The sequence below is a fragment of the Pseudorasbora parva genome, chromosome 10 (genome assembly GCF_024679245.1).
Source record: "Pseudorasbora parva isolate DD20220531a chromosome 10, ASM2467924v1, whole genome shotgun sequence".
Lineage (NCBI taxonomy): Eukaryota > Metazoa > Chordata > Actinopteri > Cypriniformes > Gobionidae > Pseudorasbora > Pseudorasbora parva.
The window spans coordinates 31,623,707-31,649,584 of record NC_090181.1 but is presented as its reverse complement, the minus strand read 5'-3'; the positions used below and the strand labels follow the sequence as shown (position 1 = coordinate 31,649,584).

Here is a 25,878-nt window from a genome sequence, read left to right as displayed (position 1 = left end):
TATGTTCTCTTTGTCAAGGGTGCCGTTTCTCAAGGTGTCAGGCTTAAAGTCAATGCTTGTTTAAAGTTCTATTTAGCTTACAAACAATACTGCCAACTGAGAGAACGTTTAGTGTCTAGGAAATGTTAGAGTAGCCACAGCCTTCTTCTCTTAGCTTTTGTGAGAGCTGTTTTGTCTTGGCCACATCTGATACTCAACTTCAGCACAAATGTATACATGTGTCAAAACTAAAGCTAATTTTAACAATTGTGTACCTATCTAACTACACTGTAAAAAAATATTGTTGGTTTAATAAAAAAAAAAGCAAGTAACTTTTGTTGCCTTCAAATTTTGAGTTCATTAAAAAAAAATTTTGTTGTTACAATAAAGGAAATTGGTTTAATAAATAGAAAATAGAATATTATTGTATCTGAACCACATAAAAAATTTAATAAATTAAGAAAATAGCACAATTTGGCATGTTTCCCTGCGTCATCACAAATAAAACACAATTACCCAATATGCTTACAAAATCTTTGAATAATATTTGAATAAAGGTTGTCGATTCTCAAAAAAATTATTTATATTAACTTACTTATATTTTTAATTTCAATGAACTCAAAATTGTAAGGCTTTTAACTTATTTTTTAAATATGTTTTTTTACAGTGTAGAACGTGATTTAAAAACAGCAATGATGAATATAATGAAATCCAAAAATATTATATTATATATCGGCATGATCACTGTTAATATGCCACTAAAGTGGAATTTACATATATGTATTTAGAAAAGCTTACATTTTGTAAGTTGTCTATGTGGGTTTGAATACGTTTGATTGTAAGGGTATATAAGCAGTAGAAGAAACAAAACTGGACATTTTGCAAAGTATTTTTTAATTGATTTTAATTGAAATGTTTGAAATCAACAGTCAGCAGTGAGTAAAGCCTCAATGTTCTTGAGTAAGGCAGAGCCATTTCTGGGGAACTTCATAAGTGGCTCTATCTCTTCCATTCTCATCGTACGGAATGTGCCAGGAGCTGCCGGAGGTCTGAACGATTGTGTCGTAAGCAGAGATCCTCTGAAAAACACAGTCAAGTCAACAGCCTTCCTAATGAAGATTTTAGTCCTTTAAGTACTGGTGATTACGTAAGGTTCTCTCCATTCTTAAACTAACCTACCTGAAATCGAACCCTTTTTCCTGGGACATAATGACTGATTACCAACTGATGTCCACGTTGCCACTTGAAGAAGAGGCGTCTGGTTGCTCTGTCTGGCAAGCAGGCTTTGTGATCCCTCATCAGATCACGACTAAGAAAGTTACAGTGAACGCCAGAGTGCAAAGCAGCATACAGCAGAAACGGGTCGTCTTCAGACCTGTGGCGGTCATCCAAGAAAAACAGTGCACTCTATCAAAAATACCTTTCATGCTTAGAGAATGAAATCATTGTGCGTTTAAAGTGACTTACACAGAGAAAGGGAAGTGATTGGTTAATGTGTGACACATTCGACTGAAACTGTTACAAAAGATAGTGATGTCTTCTAGATGGCATAACTGAAAGAACCTCCAATGTGAAGAATTTTGAGTGTGCTATATAGGCAACATTGTCCCATACATCATACGTAATCTCATATATAAATTCTCACTGTTTACTGAGAGCAACTCACAAGCCATGTGGTTACAGAGATGCTATGGCCCCATCGTCTGACCATGAAAAGTTGACCCTCTTCTAAGTTGCCCAGGTGTTTACTCCTGTCCGATTCTCATGTATCTAACAGGTTTTTTTTACAATAAATTATTGCTCACTTGTATCTAATCTACCCAGAATTTGAAATGTGACCTTATTAGGAGATATTCAGAAGAAATTTACTTCACCTATGAGTGGTCTTGTTTTGGCTTATCAGTGTACATTCACCTAAAGGATTATTAGGAACACCATACTAATACTGTCTTTGACCCCCTTTCGCCTTCAGAACTGCCTTAATTCTACGTGGCATTGATTCAACAAGGTGCTGAAAGCATCTTTAGAAATGTTGGCCCATATTGATAGGATCGCATCTTGCAGTTGATGGAGATTTGTGGGATGCACATCCAGGGCACGAAGCTCCCGTTCCACCACATCCCAAAGATGCTCTATTAGGTGGTCATGAAGGGATGGACATGGTCAGAAACAATGCTCGGGTAAGCCGTGGCATTTAAACGATGCCCAATTTGCACTAAGAGGCCTAAAGTGTGCAAAGAAAACATCCCCCACACCATTACACCACCACCACCAGCTGCCTTCACAGTGGTAACAAGGCATGATGGATCCATGTTCTCACTCTGTTTACGCCAAATTCTGACTCTCCCATCTGAATGTATCATCAGAAATCGAGAATCACTAGACCAGGCAACATTTTTCCAGTCTTTAACTGTCCAATTTTGGTGAGCTGTAGTCTCACCAAAATGTAGCCTCTTTTTCCTATTTGTAGTGGAGATGAGTGGTACCTGGTGGAGCCTTCTGCTGTTGTAGCCTATCCGCCTCAGAAAAAAAAGGCGTTTGGGGGGGTAAAATATGTGTTATATTGGCAAGGTTGCCTGCTAAAATTCGCATTCATGGGTCTATATATCACATAATAGTGATTTCAACCCGTCGACATGGAAAACAACCAGCGGAAAAAAATGCGGACTTGGCAACACAGTGCAGTTGAGTTCTGTAAACTAAAGTAATGCGTCACTCCGTTGCTCTGTATGGTTGTAGCAGGTCTATCTAATTGATGTCTTTCCTGGTTCGGAAACACGCCCCATAATCCCAGCCCAATGCAGCAGTATCAGACTCATATTCTGACTAGAATTGAGTATGACCACGTCAGGCTACAGACCGGCCCCACTGGTACCAACAACAATGCCATGCTCAAAATTGCTTAAATCACCTTTCTTTCCCATTCTGACATTTAGTTTGGAGTTCAGTGCCCGGTTGCATAAAACACCTTAAGTGAAAATTTCCCTTAAGATCGCCCATAGGTTTCCCTTAAACTTAAGGGTGTTGCATAACAGGAGATTGTCTTGACCAGGACCACACCCTTAAATGCATTGACGCAACTGCCATGTGATTGGTTGAGCATAATTACATTAATGTGAAATTGAACAGATGTTCCTAATAATCCTTTAGGTAAGTGTGTATTCCACAGCTATTTTCATAAATACAGCCTAGGATGAATTGAGCTTTTTACAATGCATATATGATCCACTGTATTAAAAGGTTTAAAAGGTTAGTTCACCCAAAAATGAAAATCAGCCCATGATTTACTCACCCTCAAGACATCCTATACGACATCCTTCTTTCAGACGAATACAATTCGAATTATCCACTTAAACTCCACGGACCCTGTACGGGGTCCAGAATGACATCGTCATCTATATACTTTCAATTTTAAATGTATGTGGAGGAGCTATGACCTCGTATGTGGTACCATTTGAATGCTTATAATGTCTAATTTCTGGAGATATGCATCACTTTGGCATCACTTTTTCATTACTCTGGTACCATTTCCGCCTGGATTTGGCCAACCCAAATTGAAAAGCTTCCCATACACACATACAGTGGTCTAAGTTCAAAAATTTGGTGTCATTTTACAGGAAACACTTTGAATTTACATAAAACACTGCTAAAAGTGATAAACATGTAAGTATAGGTTTTCTGAGCTGTAATAACCCCCAAAGAGAGGCGCTTTTTGATTTTTTGTTTGTTATAAATTCATTTTTGAAAGTGTGTAACTCAGGCTCTGTGAGCTCTAGCACCCGGCAGACAGTTTGGGCTTTTTCCAGCATATTAAATGAATTGAATGACACTGGGATATTGCATTTATATCACTGTATATGGTTGGGTGTGGGGGGTGTAGCAAGGTAAGGGGAGGGGGAAATGGGGGGGGGTGGTCCTCCCTTCAGATGCATTTGAGTAAATCTTGCATACAACATGACACAGACAAACTTCTTTTTTCCACTATTTTCTGGATTTTAGTGAAACTGAAACTGTCTGCAAGGTGCTAGAGCTCACAGAGCCTGAGTTACACACTTTCAAAACTGAATTTATATATATATATATATATATATATATAAAAAAATAAATAAATAAATAAATCAAAAAGCGCCTAATTTTTTACAGCTTAGACAAACATGTTTATCTTTTTTTAGCAGTGTTTTGTGTATCTTCAAAGTGTTTCCTGTAAAATGACACCAATATTTTGAATTTACACAATTGTATGTGTGTATGGGAAGCTTTTTAATTTGGGTAGGCCAAATCCAGGTGGAAATCCCAAAATTGGTACCAGATCTTAAGCGGTTAAATAAATAAAAAAATGACCTGGCTAATCAAAGCTTTATAATGGCAGGGAATGTCTGTTTTAGTTTTGAAGTCCATAAAAGTGCGTATCCATCATTAAAGTGGGAACATTTTCATTTTGGGATGAATTAACCCTTTAAATGGCTGCTTACGTAGGCTGTTTTGGAACATGGTGTACAGTGTGATTGAGGAAATGGGGGTCATACTTACATGTTCTCAGTGAAGAAGCAGTGGGCTTTCTGCTTGATCTTGTTCATGTTTTGTCTGTCCCAGTTCCGGGAAGGTTGTAGCATGTGCTTCCTGCCGAGGACCAGGATGTTCAGACCCTGCTGTTCCAGCTCCGAAACGACTGAAAGCAACTGCGGAGATAATTCACACTCTCAGTGACCTTTTTGCCGTTTCCATTCAGATGTTGGATATAAATGAGGTCATTCATGTTTGAGTTTTTAATGAATGAGAGACCTCAGTTCATTCATCACTTTCTCTATGAAGTGAACTCTGACTTTTTTTGGAGGAATTTCCCTTGGCGTTACAGATGAATTTGGGACCTTTAGCAGGTTATCTGTGGGAAAATTATTCTTGCTCACATTGTTTTAGCCTACATTAGTGCCACCCACGCATACACACACCATGAGGGGGGAGTTTCCTGATTGCACAGGAAGTTGTTTTTCCAGTACCCCATTACAAAGTGCGGTCAGTAAAGGTTATAACCGCGTTCTAAAAATATCCAAGGTTTGCATGTATCTGTTCAGATTTAAGACCCCTATTCATGAGATAGGCTTAATTATTTTAAATATATGAATATATAATATATTTTTTGCAGGAAGTGACCAATTTTGACAATTGGACAATTTTGACCAATTTTAGTAACTTCTCTGAAACCATATGTATGTATGTATGTATGTATGTGTATATATATATATATATATATATATATATATATATATATATATATATATATATATATATATATATATATATATATATATATATGTATGCATTTTTTACACACGCATATTTTTGTGTTCAATTTAAAATAATATGACAAATTATTATTCTATAAACCTATTTTGTTTGAATTCATTTTAATGCTTTCCAAAATGTCAGGTGATACAACTGTCCAAACAAATGAACAGAAATGTATATATATATATATATATATATATATATATATATATATAAAGCTAGTTTTAAAGCTGTTGAGATCATTGAAAAACTTTTGTCCAGCAATTTTAATATTCTCAAATGTCAGGGTGGCACGCTGCACAACTGCAAACATGGCTCTTTTATTAGGAAGTGACAAGGAACAGTAAACATGATCGTGCATAATCCAGAGGAGTCCAACTGATACTTGTGGCAGAGTAAAAAAGTTTGCAGAACTCTCTCAAACACTGGTAAAAACTGCTCTTTTTAAGTATGGTTGGTACACTTTCCATGTCAGGTGCCTGACATAAAAACAGTCCAAAAGGAATTTAAACACTATGAAATGTTATTTAACAACTAAAGCTTGTTTAAACGCATTGCCCATAACTCAAAAATATGCATTGCATCAGTTTTAAAAAAGATTTTAAAAAGCTTTGAAGTTGCATTGTATTAACCTTCTAAATATATTTCATACTCAAATTTAGATTACAGTAACATCATCTATAGTTTGAATACGCAAAGTAAGTTCCAATGAATTCCAGTCTGTCTTGTATACCTTGTTTTATTTTACTCATGAGGAAGTGCTAATTGGGGAATTGCAGGTGTGATCATTTTCTGCTAATTCATGATAAGGAAGTGGACGGTGAGCCACAGATGGGCTGGGTTACTCTGGAAAGCACCGTACACATGATTGTCCTGTTTCACAATCCAAATTTAACCTCTGCCTGTAATTTATTATGACCTTTGCCTAAGCATTTCTAGATAAAGAGACACTTATCCTTGCAGCATGTTAGACGTGTAAATTTGCACTCATTTCATTTCTCTGTGCATACGGTCCTGTTACTGAGCTTGTAAACAAAAACACATATGCCTACTTTGGCCACAAGATAACTGAAGCCCTCTTTTTCACACCCAGCAGACACTGCTCAGACTGTCTGCAGAGAAAACCGGTTAATACAAGCATATCATTGGATGTGCCAGTTAGCAAGGAAGTGGGGTAAATGTTATCACCCAAAATAAACTTGACCACAAAAGGCACATGTCTGCCTTAAAATACAGGGTTAGTCATATCAAAATGAGTGTAAAATCCCCTGCCTTGGTGCTACAATTGCTATGGGGCTTGTTTGTGTTAATAATGTGTGACTGTGTGACGCACGTCTGCAGTGAATAAAAAAACTAAAAGTGCAGTTGGGTGTCATGGATGAGTGGCCAGAAAGCAAAAGGATCCAGAAAGGTCAAGGAAGTTTGTGTTGCATCAACATTTGTAGCTTAATGTCAAGTGAAGTATTTAGTGTTAAACATATTGGTTGCGTCAATATACTAAATACTATTATTACTAAGATACTACTATATCTTTTCATGCACTGGTCAATGTTTTTGATTTTGGGCTATTTTGCGTCCATATGTCTTATTTCAGAAAACATCCAAAATACACATTCAAGCATTTATTTAATTTCACTAAACCTATTTATATATCAATTAAAATACATATCTAAGTCAAAATTTGTGTTTTTCTCCTGCACTGAGCCAGTAATCTCTGGTTCAATAGCACTTGAATAGACCAAAAAGGTATAATCTGAATGTTTTTACTGGAGAGGATTGTTCATATATCTCATTTGTAACATACATTTGATTTGGTATGTGCACATTTAATTAGATAATGCCTAATTTGCATATTTAAACATAACATTTCAAAAAGCTTCTCATACAATGTACTGCCATTCATCAACTGGGGAAGTATAGTGAAAAGATACTCTATCTTTTTTGAAACCATAATAGCAATCAAAGTAAAAGTTTGTGTTTAGATAATGTGTGTGTGTGTGTGTGTGTGTGTACTGTATATAATTATTACAAATACACACATGCATGTACAGTGGGTCAAAAAAGTATTAAGTCCGTTAAGTTCTCCCACCTAAAAAGATGAGAAAGGCCTGTAATTTAATCATATGTACACTTCAACTTTGAGAGACAGAATGGGAAAAGAAAATCTAGAATATCACATGTCTGATTTTTAAATAATTTATTTGCAAATTATTGTAAGTATTTGATCAGTAACAAAAGTAAATCTCAATAAGGTTATATACCTTTTGTTGGCATTGACAGAGGTCAAACGTTTTCTGTACATCACCACAAGGTTTTTACACACTGTTGCTGGTAATTTGGCCCATTCCTCCATGATGCAAATCTCCTCAAATTCAGGGATGTTTTAGGGCTGTCGCTGGGCAACACATTTTCATGCTGAAAGACCCAGCCACGTTACATCTTCAATGCTCTTGCTGATGGAAGGTTTTTACTCAAAATTTCACGATACATGGCCCCATTCATTCTTTCCTTTACACGGATCAGTCGTCCTGGTCCAGGTGCCTCAAAGCATGATATTTTTACCCGCATGCTTCACAGTAGATATGGTGCAACACAGCTTTCTTTCTCCTCCAAACAAAACAAGTTGAGTTTTTACCAAAAAGTTATATTTTGATTTCCTCTGACCATATGACATTCACACAATCCTCTTCTGGATCACCCAAATGCTCTCTAGCAAACTTCAGACGGGCCCGGACATGCACTAGCTTAAGCGGGGGGACACGTCTGGCACTGCAGGATTTAAATTCCTGGCAGCATAGATTGTTACTGATGGTAGCTTTTGTTACTTTGGTCCCAGCTCTCTGCAGGTCATTCACTAGGTCCCCCCGTGTGGTTCTGTGATTTTTGCTTTCCGTTCTTGTGATCATTTTGACCCCAGGGGGTGAGATCTTACGTGGAGCCCCAGATCGAAGGAAAGTCTCAGTTGTCTTGTATGTCTTACATTTTCTAATACTTGCTGCCACAGTTGATTTCTTCACACCAAAGCTGTTTACCTATTGAAAATTCATCCTTCCCAGCCTGGTGCAGGTCTACAATTTTGTTTCTGGCATCCTTTGACAGCTCTTTGGTCTTGGCCATAGTAGAGTTTGGAGTCTGACTGTTTGAGGTTGTGGACAGGTGTCTTTTATACTGATAAGTTCAAACAAGTGCCATTAATACACATATAATAATATAAGAGGAGCCTCTTAAAGAAGAAGTTACAGGTATGTGAGAGCCAGAAATCTTGCTTTTTTGTAGGTGACCAAATACTTATTTTCCATCATAATTTGCAAATGAACTCTTTAAAAATCAGACAATGTGATTTTCTAGATCATTCTGTCTCTCATATGAAGTGTACCTATGATGAAAATGTCAGGCCTCTATCATCTTTTTAAAGGTGTACTTCAGCGCTGTGAAGATGAATCTGTATTTAAACTGGGTCATTAATGTAGTAGAAATGTGTAATTATTTTTGAATTTGGTGCCTTCTATACAGAAAAGACAAAAAATGTAGTTGTCTCATGGGGATGAAAGACATCAATTCCCAGAATGCACTGCTTCGCTGCCCTATGAGGCCATTCCCAAAGATGCCGCTACTGGATTACTGGAACACTTTCCCACCACATTCATTTTCATAAAATCAGTTCAGTTGGAGAACAGACACTACAATTAAAAACTGTGTCTGTTCAATATAATGAGTGAGTCGCCAAGCGAGTGTCACAGCACAAATGCTGCAGGAGTCATCATCAATTCATCATGATGAATGAGCTGAATGAGCTCTCCAGATGGGAGCTGAGGTAAATGCGTCCGCGCTCGTGGCATACATTCACAGCATGTGTTCAGTCTGGCGCATTTTCAGTTCATGCCTTTGGAAGTTTAACTTTCATAGGAATTATTTGAGAAGTTGAAGCACGGTCATTCGAATATACTCCAGGGTTTCTACTGATGCAAAGCCATATGCTAATCGCTGAAGTAACCCTTTAGGTGAGAGAACCTGCACAATTGGTGACTGTATATTTTTAGGATTTGCCCCACTGTATATATTTAGGATTTATTTTGTAATGTGTATATTTTATATATATATATATATATATATATATATATATATATATATATATATATATATATATATATATATATATATATATATATTATATATATATATATATATATATATATATATACAAACTGATCAGGCATAAAATTATGACAGGTAACGTGTATAACACTGATTATTTCTTCATCACGGCACCTGTTAGTGGGTGGGATATATTAGGCAGTAGGTGAACATTTTGCCCTTGTGATGGCTAGACAAGTGGGGCAGAGCATCTCCAAAACTGCAATTCTTAAACAAAAATGTTCCCGGTCTGCAGTGGTCAGTATCTATCAAAAGTGGTCCAAGGAACGAACAGTGGTGAACCGGCGACAGGGTCATGGGCGGCCAAGGCTCAATGATGCACGTGGGACTTTGATACGTAACACCTACCTAAGCATTTACATTTATTCATTTATCAGACACTTTTATCCAAAGCTTCTTGGAATACATGAAGCAATCCATCATGAAGAGGCCAAAAGTCCCTAAAATACGCATTTTTGGACATTACCTAGAGTAGCACAAGCTAGAATAGGGAGGGAATAGAGGAAAATAGAAGCATTGTTGCAGACCATGTAACACCCTTTCGTGGAAACGGTATTCCCTGGTGGCTGTGGTCTCTTTCAGCAGGATAAGGCACTCTGTCACAAAGCAAAAATGGTTCAGGAATGGCTCAGTTTGAGGTGTTGACACAGATCTCAATCCAATCAAGCATCTGTGGGATGTGCTGAACAAACAAAGTCCGATCCCTGGAGGCCCCACCTCTCAACTTACAGGACTTAAAGGACCTGCTGCTAACATCTTAGTGCCAGATGCCACATAACACCTTCAGGGGTGTTCCGTGCCTCAACGGCTATTTTGCAGCAAAAGGGATCAACAGAAAATTATGATGGTGGTCATAATATTATGCCTGATCAGTGTACACACATGCACGCACGCACGCACGCACACATTGAAAATGTGTGTTTTTCAATTTAAAGCCCAATCAAAGTTGCAGAATTTTTTTAATCCAAAATAAACAAAGTACAAAACAAAGTAGTAGTTTTATGCAATACACACAATCGGCAAATTACGTGATGCATGTTTTTTCTGTAATTAAGTGTAAATGTTTACTGAACCGCATTTTTCAACTAAAACAACACATGCCAGTGGGGCATAGATCATCATTTTATTTCAATATTATGATTTTGGGACATAAAATGTTTTTGGTGTTGTTCATTTTTCAAGGTGAATAGCAAAATGTCCTGCAGTGTGACTGTAACATTGATGACTCATCAAATGTAAATATTAGTAAAATAAAGCAGATATGCTTGGAGCAGCTAATTAATGCCCTGGCATTATTTTGTATGTATTTACTTAATTAACTTAAGTTTTCAAAATGCTAAAAAGTACTAAGATAATATTTACAGTACGTTTAGTTTTGAAACACAAATGCTGTCCTGCAGTGTGACATAGGATATTAGATTTTTGTACTGGCAGTTACATGGACAGCCATATGGGTAATTTAGTCAAGCCCCCTACCAGGAAATCCCCCAAATGTTTGGGTGTGCTAAAGAGGTTAAAAGTTAAGTGTTAATTTCTTATTAATTTGATAAATTTCATCATTTCTGTCAGACCATGAACGTGTCCATTTTTCATAGTCCTGTGGTGTGACTGATCTAGTATAAGAAAAAAGAAAAATATTTAAAATAAAAGAAACATGAGCCGCGTTTCCACCACAGGAACTTTACCCAGGAACCAGGAACTTTGGGGTGGTACTCGATGTGTTTAGACCGCAGTAACCAGGGTCTAAATGAAGTTCCGGGTAAATATTTCCCCTCCAAACAGCCCTGCTCGCGAGGTAGTACTTTTTCAAAGTTCAGGAACTTTCAAGGGCGGGACTTGGACGCTGAACATGCTGATTGGTTGAGCTCACGCAGCATTTTATTTCAACCGGCATTTTTAAAAGTATTTTGCGAGGTTCGTTCTGTGTTCAGTAAATATCAGTCTTGCTCTCTGTCTGATGGCACGCGTTCGTCTGAGCCATCTCATGTTCAATGTCTGTAATTGATAATATTATTTAGCTGATAATAATATACATTGGCATATTAAATCTAGCTTTACAAGCTTTCTGAATATGCTGCTCTTTTCTGTCGTTGTTAATTACCTCTTTAGTAAACCTATACATAACCAGCAAAAGCAGCCCAGCTTGAATCTCCTCCATACGGTTACTCGTTATTCATTTTTTTATAGTCTATTTTTCACCATGTAAACGACCTGACCGTTTACTTTTAAGTGTGCGTCCTTACATGACGTGACAGCGCGCGCCGCGCTCATGTTGACAAGAGAAGATACAAATTACCTGGTACAAAATGTTCCAGGTAATTTTGGTGGAAACGGGGCTATATTCAGGTTTAAAACAATTAACTTATTCAGACTCAAAATGGCGGCAAAGGTGAACAAGTCCTGTGGTGTGACAGCCCATCCTGTAGCGTGACATTATTAACTCAGATGTCTAGCTAGAATTTTCGTCTGTTATGTTTGCAAAATTATACATAAATATAAATACATCTCCGTCTCTCTATATATATATATTAAACACATATTGTAAATATTATATACAATATACATATGTTATACATATATTAAAAATAAATATACATGTGCTGGTCATATAATTAGAATACCATCAAAAAGTTGAATTATTTCAATAATTCCATTCAAAAAGGGAAACTTGTATATTATTTTAATTCATTACTCACATACTGATATATTTCAAATGTTTATTTATTTTAATTTTGATGATTATAACTGACTACTAAGGAAAATCCCAAATTCAGTATCTCAGAAAATGTGATTGAAGACTCCTGGTGCCACACTCTAATCAGCTAATTAACTCAAAACAACTGCAAAGGCATTTAAATGGTCTCTCAGTCTGTAGGCTACACAATCATGGGGGAGACTGCTGACTTAACAGTTGTCCAAAAGACGACCATTGACACTTTGCACAAGGAGAGTAAGACACAAAAGGTCATTAAAAAAGAGGCTGGCTGTTCAAAGAGCTTTGTGTCCAAGCACATTAATATAGAGGTGAAGGGAAGAAAAGATGTGGTAGAAAAAGAAGTATACAATCAATAGGGATAACCGCACCCTGGAGAGGATTGTGAAACAAAACCCATTCAAATGTGGAGGAGATTCACAAAGAGTGGACTGCAGCTGGAGTCAGCGCTTCAAGAACCACTATGCACAGACGTATACAAGACATGGGTTTCAGCTTCGTATTCCCTTAGTCAAGCCACTCTTGAACAACAGACAGCGTCGGAAGCGTCTCGCCTGGGCTAAAGACAAAAAGGACTGCTGAGTGGTTCAAAGTTATGTTCTCTGATGAAAGTAAATGTTGCATTTCCTTTGGAAATCAGAGTCCCAGAGTCTGGAGGAAGAGCGGAAGCACAGAGTCCACGTTGCTTGAGGTCCAGTGTAAAGTTTCCACAGTCAGTGATGGTTTGGGGTGCCATGGCATCTAATGGTGCTGGTTCACTGTGTTTTCTGAGGTCAAAGGTCAAAGCAGTCGTATACCAGGAAGTTTTAGAGCACTTCATGCTTCCTGCTGCTGACCAACTTTATGGAGATACAGATTTCATTTTCCAACAGGACTTGGCACCTGCACACAGTGCCAAAGCAACCAGTACCTGATTTAAAGACCATGGTATCCCTGTTCTTAATTGGTCAGCAAACTCACCTGACCTTAACCCAATAGAAAATCTATGGGGTATTGTGAAGAGGAAGATGCGATATGCCAGACCCAACAATGCAGAAGAGCTGAAGGCCACTATCAGAGCTACCTGGGCTCTCATAATCGACTCCATGCCACGCCGCATTGCTGCAGTAATTCAGGCTAAAGGAGCCACAACTAAGTATTGAATGCTGTACATGCTCATACTTTTCATGCTCATACTTCTCAGTAGGCCAAGATTTCCAAAAAAAAGTTTTTTTGTATTGGTCTTAAGTAATATTAAAATTTTCTGAGATACTGAGTTTGGGATTTTCCTTTGTTGTCAGTTCTAATCATCAAAATGATAAGAAATAAAAAATTGAAATAATCAGTCTGTGTGTAATGAATGAATATAATATACAAGTTTAACTTTTTGAATGGAATTAGTAAAATAAATAAACTGTGTGTGTGTGTATATATATATATATATATATATATATATATATATATATATATATATATATATATATATATATTAATTACTGCTTAAATAGAGATGCAAATTAATTTGTTTGTTACAAAAGTATTCAATATATTTGACCATAAATGTTCATACAGTGACTAATTTCATCCTGTGGTGTGACGGGATGTCCTGTGGTGTGACATTACTTCAAACCCAATTAAATAACCTTTACAATGTTAACTTGATTAAATAATTATATTCATTTGAAAACATTGCATAATATAACTATATATATATATAAAAATAAAAAAAAACACATTTTCAAATATTTTTTCTAATTTTACACAATATTTCTACTGGAGTGAGTGGTAAAAGATGGCACAAGCAAAGAATATAATCGAAAAACAGCTGTGAAAAAAAATGCACAATTTGAATATTCCTACAATTCACAAGCAATTTAGAACTTTAATTTAAAAAAATGCTGTTTCACCCTTATTTGTCATCTACCCACCTACACATGATGCCTTATCAAGTCATTGGTTTTCAGTGAAGTATTTTATTATGTGAATAGTGGGATGAAGGTGCTTATATAAATATATTCTAGCCTGTTTGTAGGCCAAAACATCTTTTAGGTACTATTATAAAAGAGAATAACCAAATAAAATAAAAAATGCTGTTTCACCCTTATTTTTCATCTACCCACCTACACATGATGCCTTAGGTACTATAATAAAGGAGCATAACCAAATTTAAAGCCACTACTGGGACTAATACCACTTCGTAGGAGGGCTGATGTGTAACACATTCTGTGTCATTTTACATGGACATTGAAATTTCCCTATTTTTCATTTGAGTAACTGTGCTGGGTTTTGTGGGTTTGGGGTCTTTCAGGTTGGAAACTATGAGAAATTGGGGCGGTTTTATTGCAGTAGAACAGCCCACCCCTCCACCCCCACCAGGATCCTCTTGCACTCTTCTCAGTTTTCTTTACTTATGCTTACTGACCAGTTGAATACACAAACATAAAGGTAAACAAGCTGCCAGCTATATTTTTTAGACATTTAGTGCTTTAAATCAGAGTAGGTTGACTGTCTAGCCAGTGATTTAAAGGTCACCTATAAGTCACAGACAAATCAGCCCTCTATCGGAACATCCAAACAGTTAAAGCAACCCTACTCACCGTCTCAGAATGCGTGGCCTTCGGCGTAGTGTTAGCCACATTAAGACCGTCAATGACAATATCAAAGGGAGGCTTCTGCTTCACGAAACTCTTGAAGCTTTTAAGCTCCTGTACAGAACACAAACAAGTGGTTATTCTCAGAATCATGACCATATACAGTGAATATATGTTACTGTCAATTAAATGGTATAGATTGGTGTAGACCAGGGGTTGGTCCTGGAGGGCCACTGTCCAGCAGATTTTAGCTCCAACTTGCCTCAACACACCTGTCTGGAAGTATCTAGTATGCATAATAAGACCTTGATTAGCTGGTGCAGGTGTGTTTAATTGGGGTTGAAGCTAAACTCTGCAGGACAGTGGCCCTCCAGGAGCAGGATTGGTGCTTCATATATTGTGATATTTCCATGTTGTTTATTCTGATGCTAAATCTAGCCACACTTTAAAAGTCCATGCAAAAAAGTAAAATAAAAAAACTAAAACAAAAGGGGCAGTAAAGATACAACATTAGGCGCTCTTGTAACCGTCATTCCATTTCTTTAACAAGAGCAACGGTGGTTGCTTGGATGGACGGGGGTCTTATACTGAATATTACTTCACTTTGGTGTTGTGCAGCGCATTGCACAAGAGAAAAGCAACCAGTGTTGCACAAGACAAGGAAAGCTGCAAAACATTTATGCTGAATTACATTTCAGCTTTCAAGCCAGTGTTGTTATTAACTATAACTTTTAAAAAAAGTGTAGTTGTTAATTGAAATGAAGCTGAAATATTTATATAATATAAAAAGTATTTATATTTTAGTTTACATATATATAATAATTTGTTACATATATAGTGCTTTTCTGGGTACAAAAAGAGCTTTACATTTAAAAGGAGGGAATCTCCTCAACCACCACAAATGTGCAGCATCTACCTGGATGATGAGACAACAGCCATATTGGGCCAGAATGCCCATTACACACCAGCTGATTGGTGGAGAGGAGAGTGATGAAGCCAATCATTATATAGGGATGTTAAGGAGGTCATGAAGATGGACAGTGGCCAATGGGGAAATTTGGCCAGGTTGCCTTGGTTAGACCCCTACTCTTTTTTTCTTTCTTTCTGGGATTTTTTATAACCACAGAGCTTGGACCTTGGTTTAACGTTAAATCCAAAGGATATATAGAAAACAGAACTGAACTTGATAACTTAAATAAAAGAAGTTAAAATGACTAAATGAAAGCCAAATAGAAATATATATAAAAAATAAAAATACGAGTAAATACCTAAAATTTAAACGAATTAAAACTGTTTAAAATAACTTATAAAAATAAAAGATACTTAATGCTAATAAATGGGACAATAGTACATAAATAATAGTAAAAAAAGATCTAAATTAAATAAAAACAAAGCTAAATTAGAAATATATATATTTTTAAATAAAAATTACAAACTAAAATTAAATAATAAATAAATGCTCATTAAAAAGATTAATAAATACCAAAAATATTACATTAATAACACTAAAAATAAGGCTATTAAACCAAGAAAATGTCTATTACAATGCACCAAATGAAGATTTTAGCCTTCTATAAAAGCTTAGAAAGCTTTTGTTGGAGAAATACTTTTGCATTTCTGTTTTGCGATGCTAGTGGCAGATATTACACGTTTCCCTTTTAAACTTAAGACTGTTTCTGGAAAAAATCACGAGGCCAGGCGGGTGACATTTATTGCAGACAGACATATCTTTGTAAGTGATCCTGCCTGAAACTCATGAAACATATATTATCAGATTAAGTGAGGAGCTGAGATATGTGCATTCATGAATGTACAGGAAGTTTAAGAGCGAAGCATGCAACCTTAAGAGATAAAGGAGTGCGTTTACAGATAGTCTGGTGCGAACTGAACATACTTAAGTTATTTCTGTCAGAGCATTGCCAAAAAAACTAAACAATTATATTGTGAATCCCATTAATCCATTTCATCCCAGGAACATTAAAGAATGCCTGACTTTTCCTATGGGATCTCTAAGCATTTGTTACAGTCAAACAATAGAACTTCAAACTGAATTTGACCACACCTGGTTCACCTTCAAAAGCGTGAGCAGGTTGTGTTCAGTTGAATAACCAAAGAGCATAACGGCCCCTTGGGGGAGGGGGGGGCTTCCTTCTCCTTTGTTGTTGTTTAAGAAGAGGCTGAAATACCTTCACAATTGTCCTTGACACAACATGTAAACATCTAAGGGAATTTCCAGCTGGATTAGGGCCAAGTCACTCCCTCACCTGTCCATCAGGCTTTTGATTTACTAAACATTTGTACCATTCCATGTACTGTACACCGAGCTCATCAGTGGTGGTCAAAGTACACAAATGCTGAGTTAAAATACACATACCTTGATGAAATATTACACAAATAAAAGTATTACTAGCCAAACATCAACTAGCTAGCATTAGTCAATAAATAAGGTTAATGGATGAAGATATTAAAGGGATAGTTTACCCCAAAATGAAAATCGGTTCTGAAAGTTGTTCCGAACCGTGAACGAACACGGAGGATGATATTTTGAAGAATGTTAGTAACCAGGCAGTTGATGACTTCTATAGCATGGAAAAATACTATGGAAGTCAATGTGTCATCAAGTGTTTGGCTATCGACATTCTACAAAATACAGAATTAAAGTATGTTTTTAAAAGAAAGAAAAAGAAAATTATTATGCATCCCAAAACTAAAATACAAGAACAGATATTTTGAACGATGAACTTGAGTTTAGTTAATGAGTGAAAATCCTGAGCTCATTGCTTTGCGGAAACTGCAAACCCTGCACGTTCTTTCTTAAAGTTGAGGAAACAACGATGTGGTAAAGTTAAGTCCAACAGCTAATACACAAGCCTCTGTTTAACGCGCACAGAGCCATGTTTGTCAAAACCACAAGTATTCCTGGACCGTCAGGTGGCTGGAAACCAGCACTTTCAGTTCTGCCTGGAGCGTGAGAATATTTCCTACTAAAATTCCAATTCTCATTCCTCCAAGGCATCTATATGCAAAAGCTGAAGATTGAGGCCCACACTTGAAAGCGAGACATCAAAACAAAAATAAGTGCAGCTACTTTGTATGCAAAAAATCTTGTTAAGAGAGTGTTAAGTAGCGTGTCTGTGCTAGCGGGTGAGAGGGGGAGGGTTTAAGAGCCAGCAAGAGGGGGGAAGGGGAGCTGGATATTTGGGGAATTCCTCTTTGGTTTTGGTGGGGGTTAGTGGTTGGTGATCAGTTGTTCAACTCTCTAAAACTCTTGAAGCATTGAGTAGGGTTAGGGCTCTCAGCATGGGGACGAAATCCAAACAGGGAATTCTTGTTTTAACTATGTACATTCAATAAGATTTTGATGATGAAGCTCCTGCATCGTGTTTTTATTGTGTTTTTGTTTCGCTCCGCATCCTCTAGTGGTCACGTAGAGGTTAAGTTGAATGGGAAAAGGAACACTGGGGATTCCCCATGGTGTCGAGAGGTCACGTGCATGCTGTACCAGCTTGCTGTGCAGAACTTTGTGTACGTACAAAGGGTGTGTTTGGTATTCGTACGTTCATAAATTTAATCTAGATTTGATAGAGATCAGTCTACTTTTTTTCTACTTGGAATATATACACAATAGCCCATGACAATCTAAGCAGCCTCATTCAGTCTTGGAGTGATTATTAACACACAATTGCAAATATTGTAAATTTCTTTAATCCTCTGAAGTCTCTAACCTGCTCTGGTTTGTTCTGAGCATGCATGAAATTCTAATAAAAAATTAGAGGCAGCTACCCAAAAATAGAAAGAGAACAAAAATTAGAGTATGTGGAAACTTCACCGTGCCCCACAGCAGACATTAATGAAAAGGCATCTGCAAGTCCTGTACTTTTCTTTATTACAGGCTTGCTTTTTTTGGAACGTGAAAAACAGGCTCCCCAAAGCTCACGTTTGACCTGAAAAGCTGCAGGCCACTGAATGAAAGGAAATTAATAAGCGGCTTTATACCGATCAACAATAAAAATGGTTGATATGCTAATCTGAATATATTTTATTATGTGTTAACACTATGGCAAAATGCTGTTTCATGCATACTGAGCTTTTTACACTGTTAAAGACTTGGATTCCCATCCTAAACATAGACAAAGTTTCAAAGACTAATGTTGTAGATTGATGGAGTATTTCTGTGTCAAAAATACTCCGTCCGGTTTCTCACAAGTTTCGGAGAGTTTTTTCCGAGTATGGCTCGGCTTGACGTTAATAGAGCGGAAGGTCCTTTTATGAGCTAGACTAGAGCGAGAGAGGAAATGTATGCCAGTGTCCCATAAACACTGGTCTCAAGGTGCAGATCCAGTCGTCCGTGAACACTTCAGACGCGCCACGCTCCACTTTATTCCTATGGGTGACATCAAGCGACTTCAACGCTTCAGCACAGCATTCCGGGAAGGCAGCGCTGCATTTGAACCGATTTGAACGCAGAAATGACGGGAAGCTTCATAACATCGCGGATCTCCACGGTCAGTGCTGTCACAGGACTTCATCAAATCATACCAAAGAAGTGTGTTTTTGACGCAGCGGTCCCAGCGATAAAGGTTCGGTCCTGCTTTGGAAGCAGCCGGTGAGTAAAACTGCTTCAAATGTCTGTGTTGTTGGCTATCGTCGCGTGAGTAAACATCAGTAAATGACACGATCGCGTGCTTCGTCATTCAAATGCGCTAACGGTTACTCCATTGTTGTTCTATGTATAACGTTACACTAGTCTGACGTGCAAAACCGTTTTGCTTGCTACTGCTAAGGTTTAGTCGCATACAATAGTCCATAAACCGAATCATGTCCTCATAAACTCGAGTAAACACACACAAATGTTGACAGGCCACTAAATACAGTACATACCACAGAGACGGACATCCTGCTGTTGCTGTTTCTCCTGTTCAATTTATTTCAGCCTGATTCTGGATCATGTATTAGCTGAATCCGATCGATAGCTATGGGTTTCTCCACGCTTGAGGACGTCACCGCTTTGTGTGCGCTCATCATTCTTTAGCTCCACCCACACGATACGCCTCCAGGCGCTCGGTTTTTTCCGGAAAGACTCGGTACAGCCTATATTTCTTTTATAAATATAATAAAACTAAAGACTTTTCAGAGATATGAAGGATGCAATACTACTCTATAGGTACTCAAGATTGACATGAGATTGACTGAAACTGAGTGTTTCACCCCCCCTTTAAACTAGTAATAATGTGTTATAATTAGAGTGTTACTGGCAGATTTCCACAGGAAATTCAAACATGTCTTTGTGTAATTACGTCAAGTCTGTATACATAAAGAAGGAGTCCGGCTCTGGTAGAAGTAACGCACGTGAGGAGCATGTTCTTTAACGGATCATGTATAGCCTTTTCTCACAGTAGCTGGAGTAATTAAACTTATCATTTTGATGGCAGATTGTAATCCAAAAAGGTCCAAATGACATCATCAGTGACAACTGGAGATTCACCCATAGTTAATAACTAAAGATTAGACTATACGAAAATTGAACTCTACAGGTAACGCTAATACATGCTAATAATATATGTAGTCACACAATGCTGATGTTAACATAAACAATTTGAGAACAATAATCATTTGCACAGTCTGATGTTATACAAGCGATCGTAAGATTTAATCATTGTTGGCAGCACGATTTATTGTAATGTTTTGTTTCCAAAAGTGGCAGATATGTTACTTGTTCAGATGACAATCAGGTGAAAATAATTTTTTAGGTTATACTCAAGACGTAGAATCTGTGATTCTGAAGGACAGTGTCCACACCGGTGCGGTGACTGACAGCCGCACATACTCCTCAAAACATTAGATACATCTGCGCTGAGGAGCTGATGCACAACTCGCTTACAGAAGATAACTGCACAAATAACTGCAACTGCAGGTTTCAAATTGAGATGGCGACACAGAGGCAAAACTTACGGACTGCAGCTTTAACTTGCACTGAACTAACATGAACAAACCATGAACAGTTGGATTTTTATTTACTAACGTTAACAAAGATTAACAAATACATTAACAAATGTATTGCTTATGTTAGTTAATAAATTAACTAATTAATTAATTAAGTTAACAAATTAAGTCTACAGTTTTACCGTCTGTCGAAGCTTGAACATGCTGAATTGGTGAGAAGGGACGTACTGTAAAAAGTGCGAATTGGCCTTGAAGCCTTGTTTCTACTTTCGCCTGGCTCCGCAACGCGAGCCTCCGCTGACTGCGCGCACGCCTACCCAAGCGGACGAGGCGTTATTACTTAACGCACTCACCGTTGTGCTATTCTTTGAAATGAAAGAGGGCGACTCAGAGTAATTGTTCTAAAAAACAATCAGGAAAAAGCGTCGAGAAGAAGTAGGCTAATGTACACAGGTGATGATATTTATTTTAGTACATTTCACCAAAAACCACACCACAAAAGAATCGTGTAAACTCAGTAAACCTTGAAATTATAACTTGTGACATAAGAACAAAAAATGCAAAAAAAATTGCGATCTCTTAAATATTTCCTAATGTCACTAAACCTTTTAGTTTCGTGAATTATTATAATTATTATATTAAACATGGATCTTTAATTAAAAGGGCTTATTTCTGCATTTGTAGGCTAATTTTTTTAATATAATCACCTAATTTGTATGTGCAAACTGGGTGGCGGTGTGATGAGACGTCATGCTCGGCTAGATTCGCCTAGAACTCGTTGATCTTCGGATGCGGAGCCGTGTAATTACAAAAAATGTGTTTTGTGTGGAAGCGTCGAGTATAAACAAAGCTTTAGAATGATCTCTGAAGGATCATGTGACCCTGAAGATTAAAGTAAATGCTTCTGAAAATTCCGCTTTGTCATCACAGGAATAAATAATGTTATATTAAAATAGAAATCAGGTCTTTTAAATGGTTTTACTGTATTTTTGATCAAATAAATGCAGCCTTGATGAACATAAGAGACTTCTTTAAAAACATTCATACAACATTTGAACTAGTGAATATGGTGTTTAAATCTTATAATCTTACATTTAAAATAAGATCACAATAACAACAATGCAATTTTTAAAAGCTGTTGTTTAAAACATTTAAAAGTATTGCATGTCACACAGCAGGACAAGTCATGTCAACCACCCAATAGCACAATTTTTGACCTTTAAAGGGAAAATGATTGTTTTGGGGTTGTTAAATGCTTCTGGAGAGTTTTGACTGGGGGTGTTTTAACTGCCTTGCACTGGTTTCACTTCATAACGCTCTGCTGCAGCGATGGCGGGGGGCTGGAGTCCATGCAGTGCTGCAGACAGGCAGGCAGGGACTTTCCAGGGTCACTCATGTGAGAGGCTTTTGAGGGCTGAAATGTGAAAGCCCATTGTGTTGCATTTTATGACAGCAAAAAGCACACAAGCAATACCCATGCCTCAGCATCAATTATGTGCACGACCAAATTAGAGATTGTTTATGGCAATACTGAGTACTTTGTTTTTCAAAGATGAACTGTATAAAAATGTCCCTTTCCGAGACAGTGCTTGGAAATGTAATGCTTTTTCTATGCGTGAGAACGGCGTTTGCAAACAAACGTGACTGTTCTCTCTGGCAAATGGAATTTGTCGCTAGCCTTGTGACCTTGTGTCTGCAGTTGGACTGTATTCACGAGCTTGCTAAACCAGGGACCCGACAGACACATGAAGGAACATGTGTTGGAAAGCCCCTACATCATGTCTAAATGTGGAACTAGACAGGATCACATGCTTTTGACATCTATAGACCCCAGAGCCTGAAAAAAGCAGCCATCCGGACAACAACATCATCTAATTCAGGGGCAGACTTCATTTAAGACGGAGCTCAAAACTGCATGGAACAACATCTAATTCTGGACAACTACCCAACCTGTCTATCACGTAGTTGCAGTCTATTTAGTACCACGCAGAAGGCTTCTTTAGTTTTTAGCGTATGTGTTTTTTAAATTATTTTATCATTTCCATGTGGAAAAGGATCTAATTAGCATTAAAAAGTCTAATAATCTTTAATGTGTAACATGTATTACATGTTTAATCAGTCATGTAGAAAACTGAACACAAGATGTATAGGACGCTATCGCCATCTTGTGGAGTCAAACTGCACTGAATATGAATTTCAAACCACACTTCCGACACATGGAAAATTTCATAAAAACACATTTCACTGAAAAATCAAAAGCAATAAAAAAACAAAAACAAGACATAATATTAAGTATAAAGATAATTAAACTAGTTTTAAGGCCATTAATTAAGCACATTCTGATGATATATATTTTTTATAAACAAGTAAATTCTGCTATAGGAGAATTTAATTTAATTTATTAAAATATATAGACACATATTTCATTATTGAAATAGTAAATTTTGTAATCTGTTTGTTTGCATTATTCATGAGAATGAAACCTTTGCATGGGAGGGGGTTAATTCATAATTTTGTATTATGCATGTACTACAATAGTATTTATTAATAATTTAAATTTTAGCTTTTACTTTTATTTTTTATATATTTTTTTTAAGTATTTATATGTAGCTTTAATTTATTTTTTTTATTTCACCATATTTAATACTTGTAGTACCTGAACTTAAGTTTATTTATTTCAGATAATTGCCAAGGAAACTAGTAGGAAGGGTAATTTCTGTTTAAACATTTTTTAAGTTTATTTTTCATTTAATATGCCAGGGAATAATTTTGAATAGTTTTAGTTTAGTTTTAATAATCAATAACAACACTGGCTTAAATATAGACTTTATCTATATACCTAGATTAAATTGACATTGATAAGCTCAGGTAAAAGAAAGATATAAAATAGGAGACAGACCTCTGGTGTGGTTTTGTTGAAGATGTCACTTCCCTCTATCACTTTTTTCATCACTTCATCTTTCAGCTGAGCATACTCTTCCTCAGTCAGTTGAATGGATTCCAGTGATGCCTTGCAATTTTTGCACTCTCCACTAAAATACAAGTTATATCCACACCAATAATCTATTAAAAATAGTCCGTGTGAACATTTTATTTAAATAAAACTGAAAAATTAAATTAGTACCTGGGGGCGACAAATGAAAACTTCCCACTCCATTTCTGATCTGGTAAACTGTGCAGATAGAAAAAAGAATTACAATAATCGAATGTATAAACATACAATACAATACATAAAACAAACAATAAGTTGAATTACAGTAACTAACATGAATTAACCATGAGATGTACATTTGTTACTGTATTTGTTAATTTTACATATTTGTTAAATAAAATAGGCAAATGCTTAAGAGTCTGTGATTTGATCATGACTGCAGTGATTACGTTTTTAGCATGTTATGTGTCAATACAAGATATTGACCAAAAATGTATGCACCTCTTGATGGAAATATCATAGCAACATTTTTTTTTATTAAGAGGTGCATTCATTTTTGATCAAGATCATGTAGAGTCCAGCACTCTGTAAAGTCTCCTCCAGCATATCCCAAAGACTTTCAATGAATTTAAGGTCTGGACTCAGAGGTGAAAATGATTATTCATGCTCCCTCACAACCATTCTTTCACAATTTAATTGCGAATCTTGACATTGTCATTCTGTAATACAGCCATGATGTGTCTTCCTCCATGGTAAATAAAATGATACACACTCCATCAATGAGGGTTAGAAGAACTAATATAAATATAACATATACACACACACACACATATATACATATATATATATATATATATATATATATATATATATATATATATATATATATATATATATATATATATATATATATATATATAAAATTATAATTACCTCTCGAACCAAACTTTGATCGTTTTCACCAGCTGCTCCTCTGGGTAGATCTGATTATCTCTCATATACGAAAGGACAGAAAAGAGTTTGTCCTCCTGTCCACACTGAGTGATGCCGCTCTGAAACAGGCACTGCCAGGTGTCCTGATTAGGTACGAGACCCTGTTCTAGGAGCTCCTCGTACAGCTTCCAGCTCGTCTCAGTGTCACCGTGAAGTACAGCCCCAGCGATGGCATCACCATAGTTACGTGGAGATGGCAGGAGGGCCTTTTTCATGCCATCCAACACGACAAGAGCCTCCCTCCAGCGTTCGGTTTGACTGAAACCTTTAATAAACAGGGACGAGGCTCCAGTGTCAAGGGTCTTAAAGCAAGTTTTCATGATGTCGTAAGTGTCAAATACCTCAGAGTGGTGTCTAGCAGTGACACACAGCGTGAGGAACCTCAAAAGGAGTTCGTAAGAAATGGTCCCTTTGTCTTGAACCACGTAAACCAAGAGAGATTTGGCGATGTTGACATCTGCTTTAGCTGCCAACAGTCCTTCCATCATTTGCATCTCAAAGCGCTCCGGTTTGGAGGAACCCTCTTTGATTTTTCCCCACTCTGATGTGGTCAGTGGATGATCAGGAAGGGCAACTTTTAGAGATCCTCTGCCTCTCGCAGGTGTATTACTTGACAGCTCTTCTGTATCCACCCCAGCTCGCCTTTTCATATATTCAGCAGTTTTTTTGGCCGTTCCAGCTGCGAATACTGACGTTGGGAATACAGGCCTTGTTTTAGGAGTGAATCCTTTTTCTTTGGTAACTCGGCTGTCTAACTTTGCTTGTTTGTCTCCTTTTGTGCTGTAAAATTGTGTGTGTGGATTTATGATAAACCTGACTGCAAGCATAATGTTATGTTGTGGTAAACCTGCCAATGAAGGCCTGAAATACAGAGGGTTGGCAACCCATGTGCATAGATGCTTCATGCAAGTCCTTGAATTTGACATTTCCTTACAAGTCTACTATATTCAGACTATGAACTACTTTAATGGTGATTTATATAAATGTCCCAAATCTCATTGCTTTGCGAATTAAGTTTTACTTGTCAACATATACAAAGCACATTGACTTTATGAAGTTATACTTAATACTATATAACCTAAAACTTATAGATATAAATCATATTCAGAAACTTATCTGCTAAAGAAATGTCCTTCTGTACACAATATTGAGAACTTCAGATCGATAAACGCATTAAGATATTGCATTATTTTCTTTTAAACGCAATTTTGGTGATTATACTCGGTAAACAAGAACATCTAACATACAGAATCTAGTCAAAGGGTATTGAAGTCAGTACACACCAGCGCGCGCAGCCATTCACTCTC

At 36.9% G+C, this 25,878-nt stretch overlaps 1 protein-coding gene across 2 annotated transcripts; it reads right to left on the bottom strand.

Annotated features, from left to right (window-relative positions):
• Positions 1-811: 811 nt before the first annotated feature.
• On the bottom strand, positions 812-25,876 carry prorp (protein only RNase P catalytic subunit). Of its 2 annotated transcripts, XM_067455864.1 has the most exons (8): positions 24,913-25,042; positions 24,512-24,836; positions 23,771-23,818; positions 23,546-23,678; positions 14,710-14,817; positions 4,510-4,658; positions 1,159-1,354; positions 819-1,058 (listed from the first exon to the last, which is right to left on the bottom strand). In XM_067455864.1, exons 2-8 carry the CDS (start codon positions 24,784-24,786, stop codon positions 927-929), a joined length of 1,041 nt encoding a protein of 346 aa, XP_067311965.1. In that variant the 5' UTR covers positions 24,787-24,836; positions 24,913-25,042; the 3' UTR covers positions 819-926. The 2 variants fall into 2 exon arrangements, with proteins under 2 accessions (XP_067311964.1, XP_067311965.1); XM_067455863.1 differs by having other exon boundaries at positions 812-1,058; positions 24,512-25,876.
• Between the last annotated feature and the right edge of the window lie 2 nt (positions 25,877-25,878).

Bases quoted from the DNA above. Each gene is read 5' to 3' on its own strand.
- prorp (XM_067455863.1), bottom strand. From the start codon at position 25,497: ATGTCAAATTCAAGGACTTGCATGAAGCATCTATGCACATGGGTTGCC. The intron at 1,355-4,509 runs GTAAGTATGACC...TGACCGCCACAG, and splicing joins TGCTTCTTCACTGAGAACAT to GTCTGAAGACGACCCGTTTC. The intron at 1,059-1,158 runs GTAGGTTAGTTT...TGTGTTTTTCAG, and splicing joins GAAAAAGGGTTCGATTTCAG to AGGATCTCTGCTTACGACAC.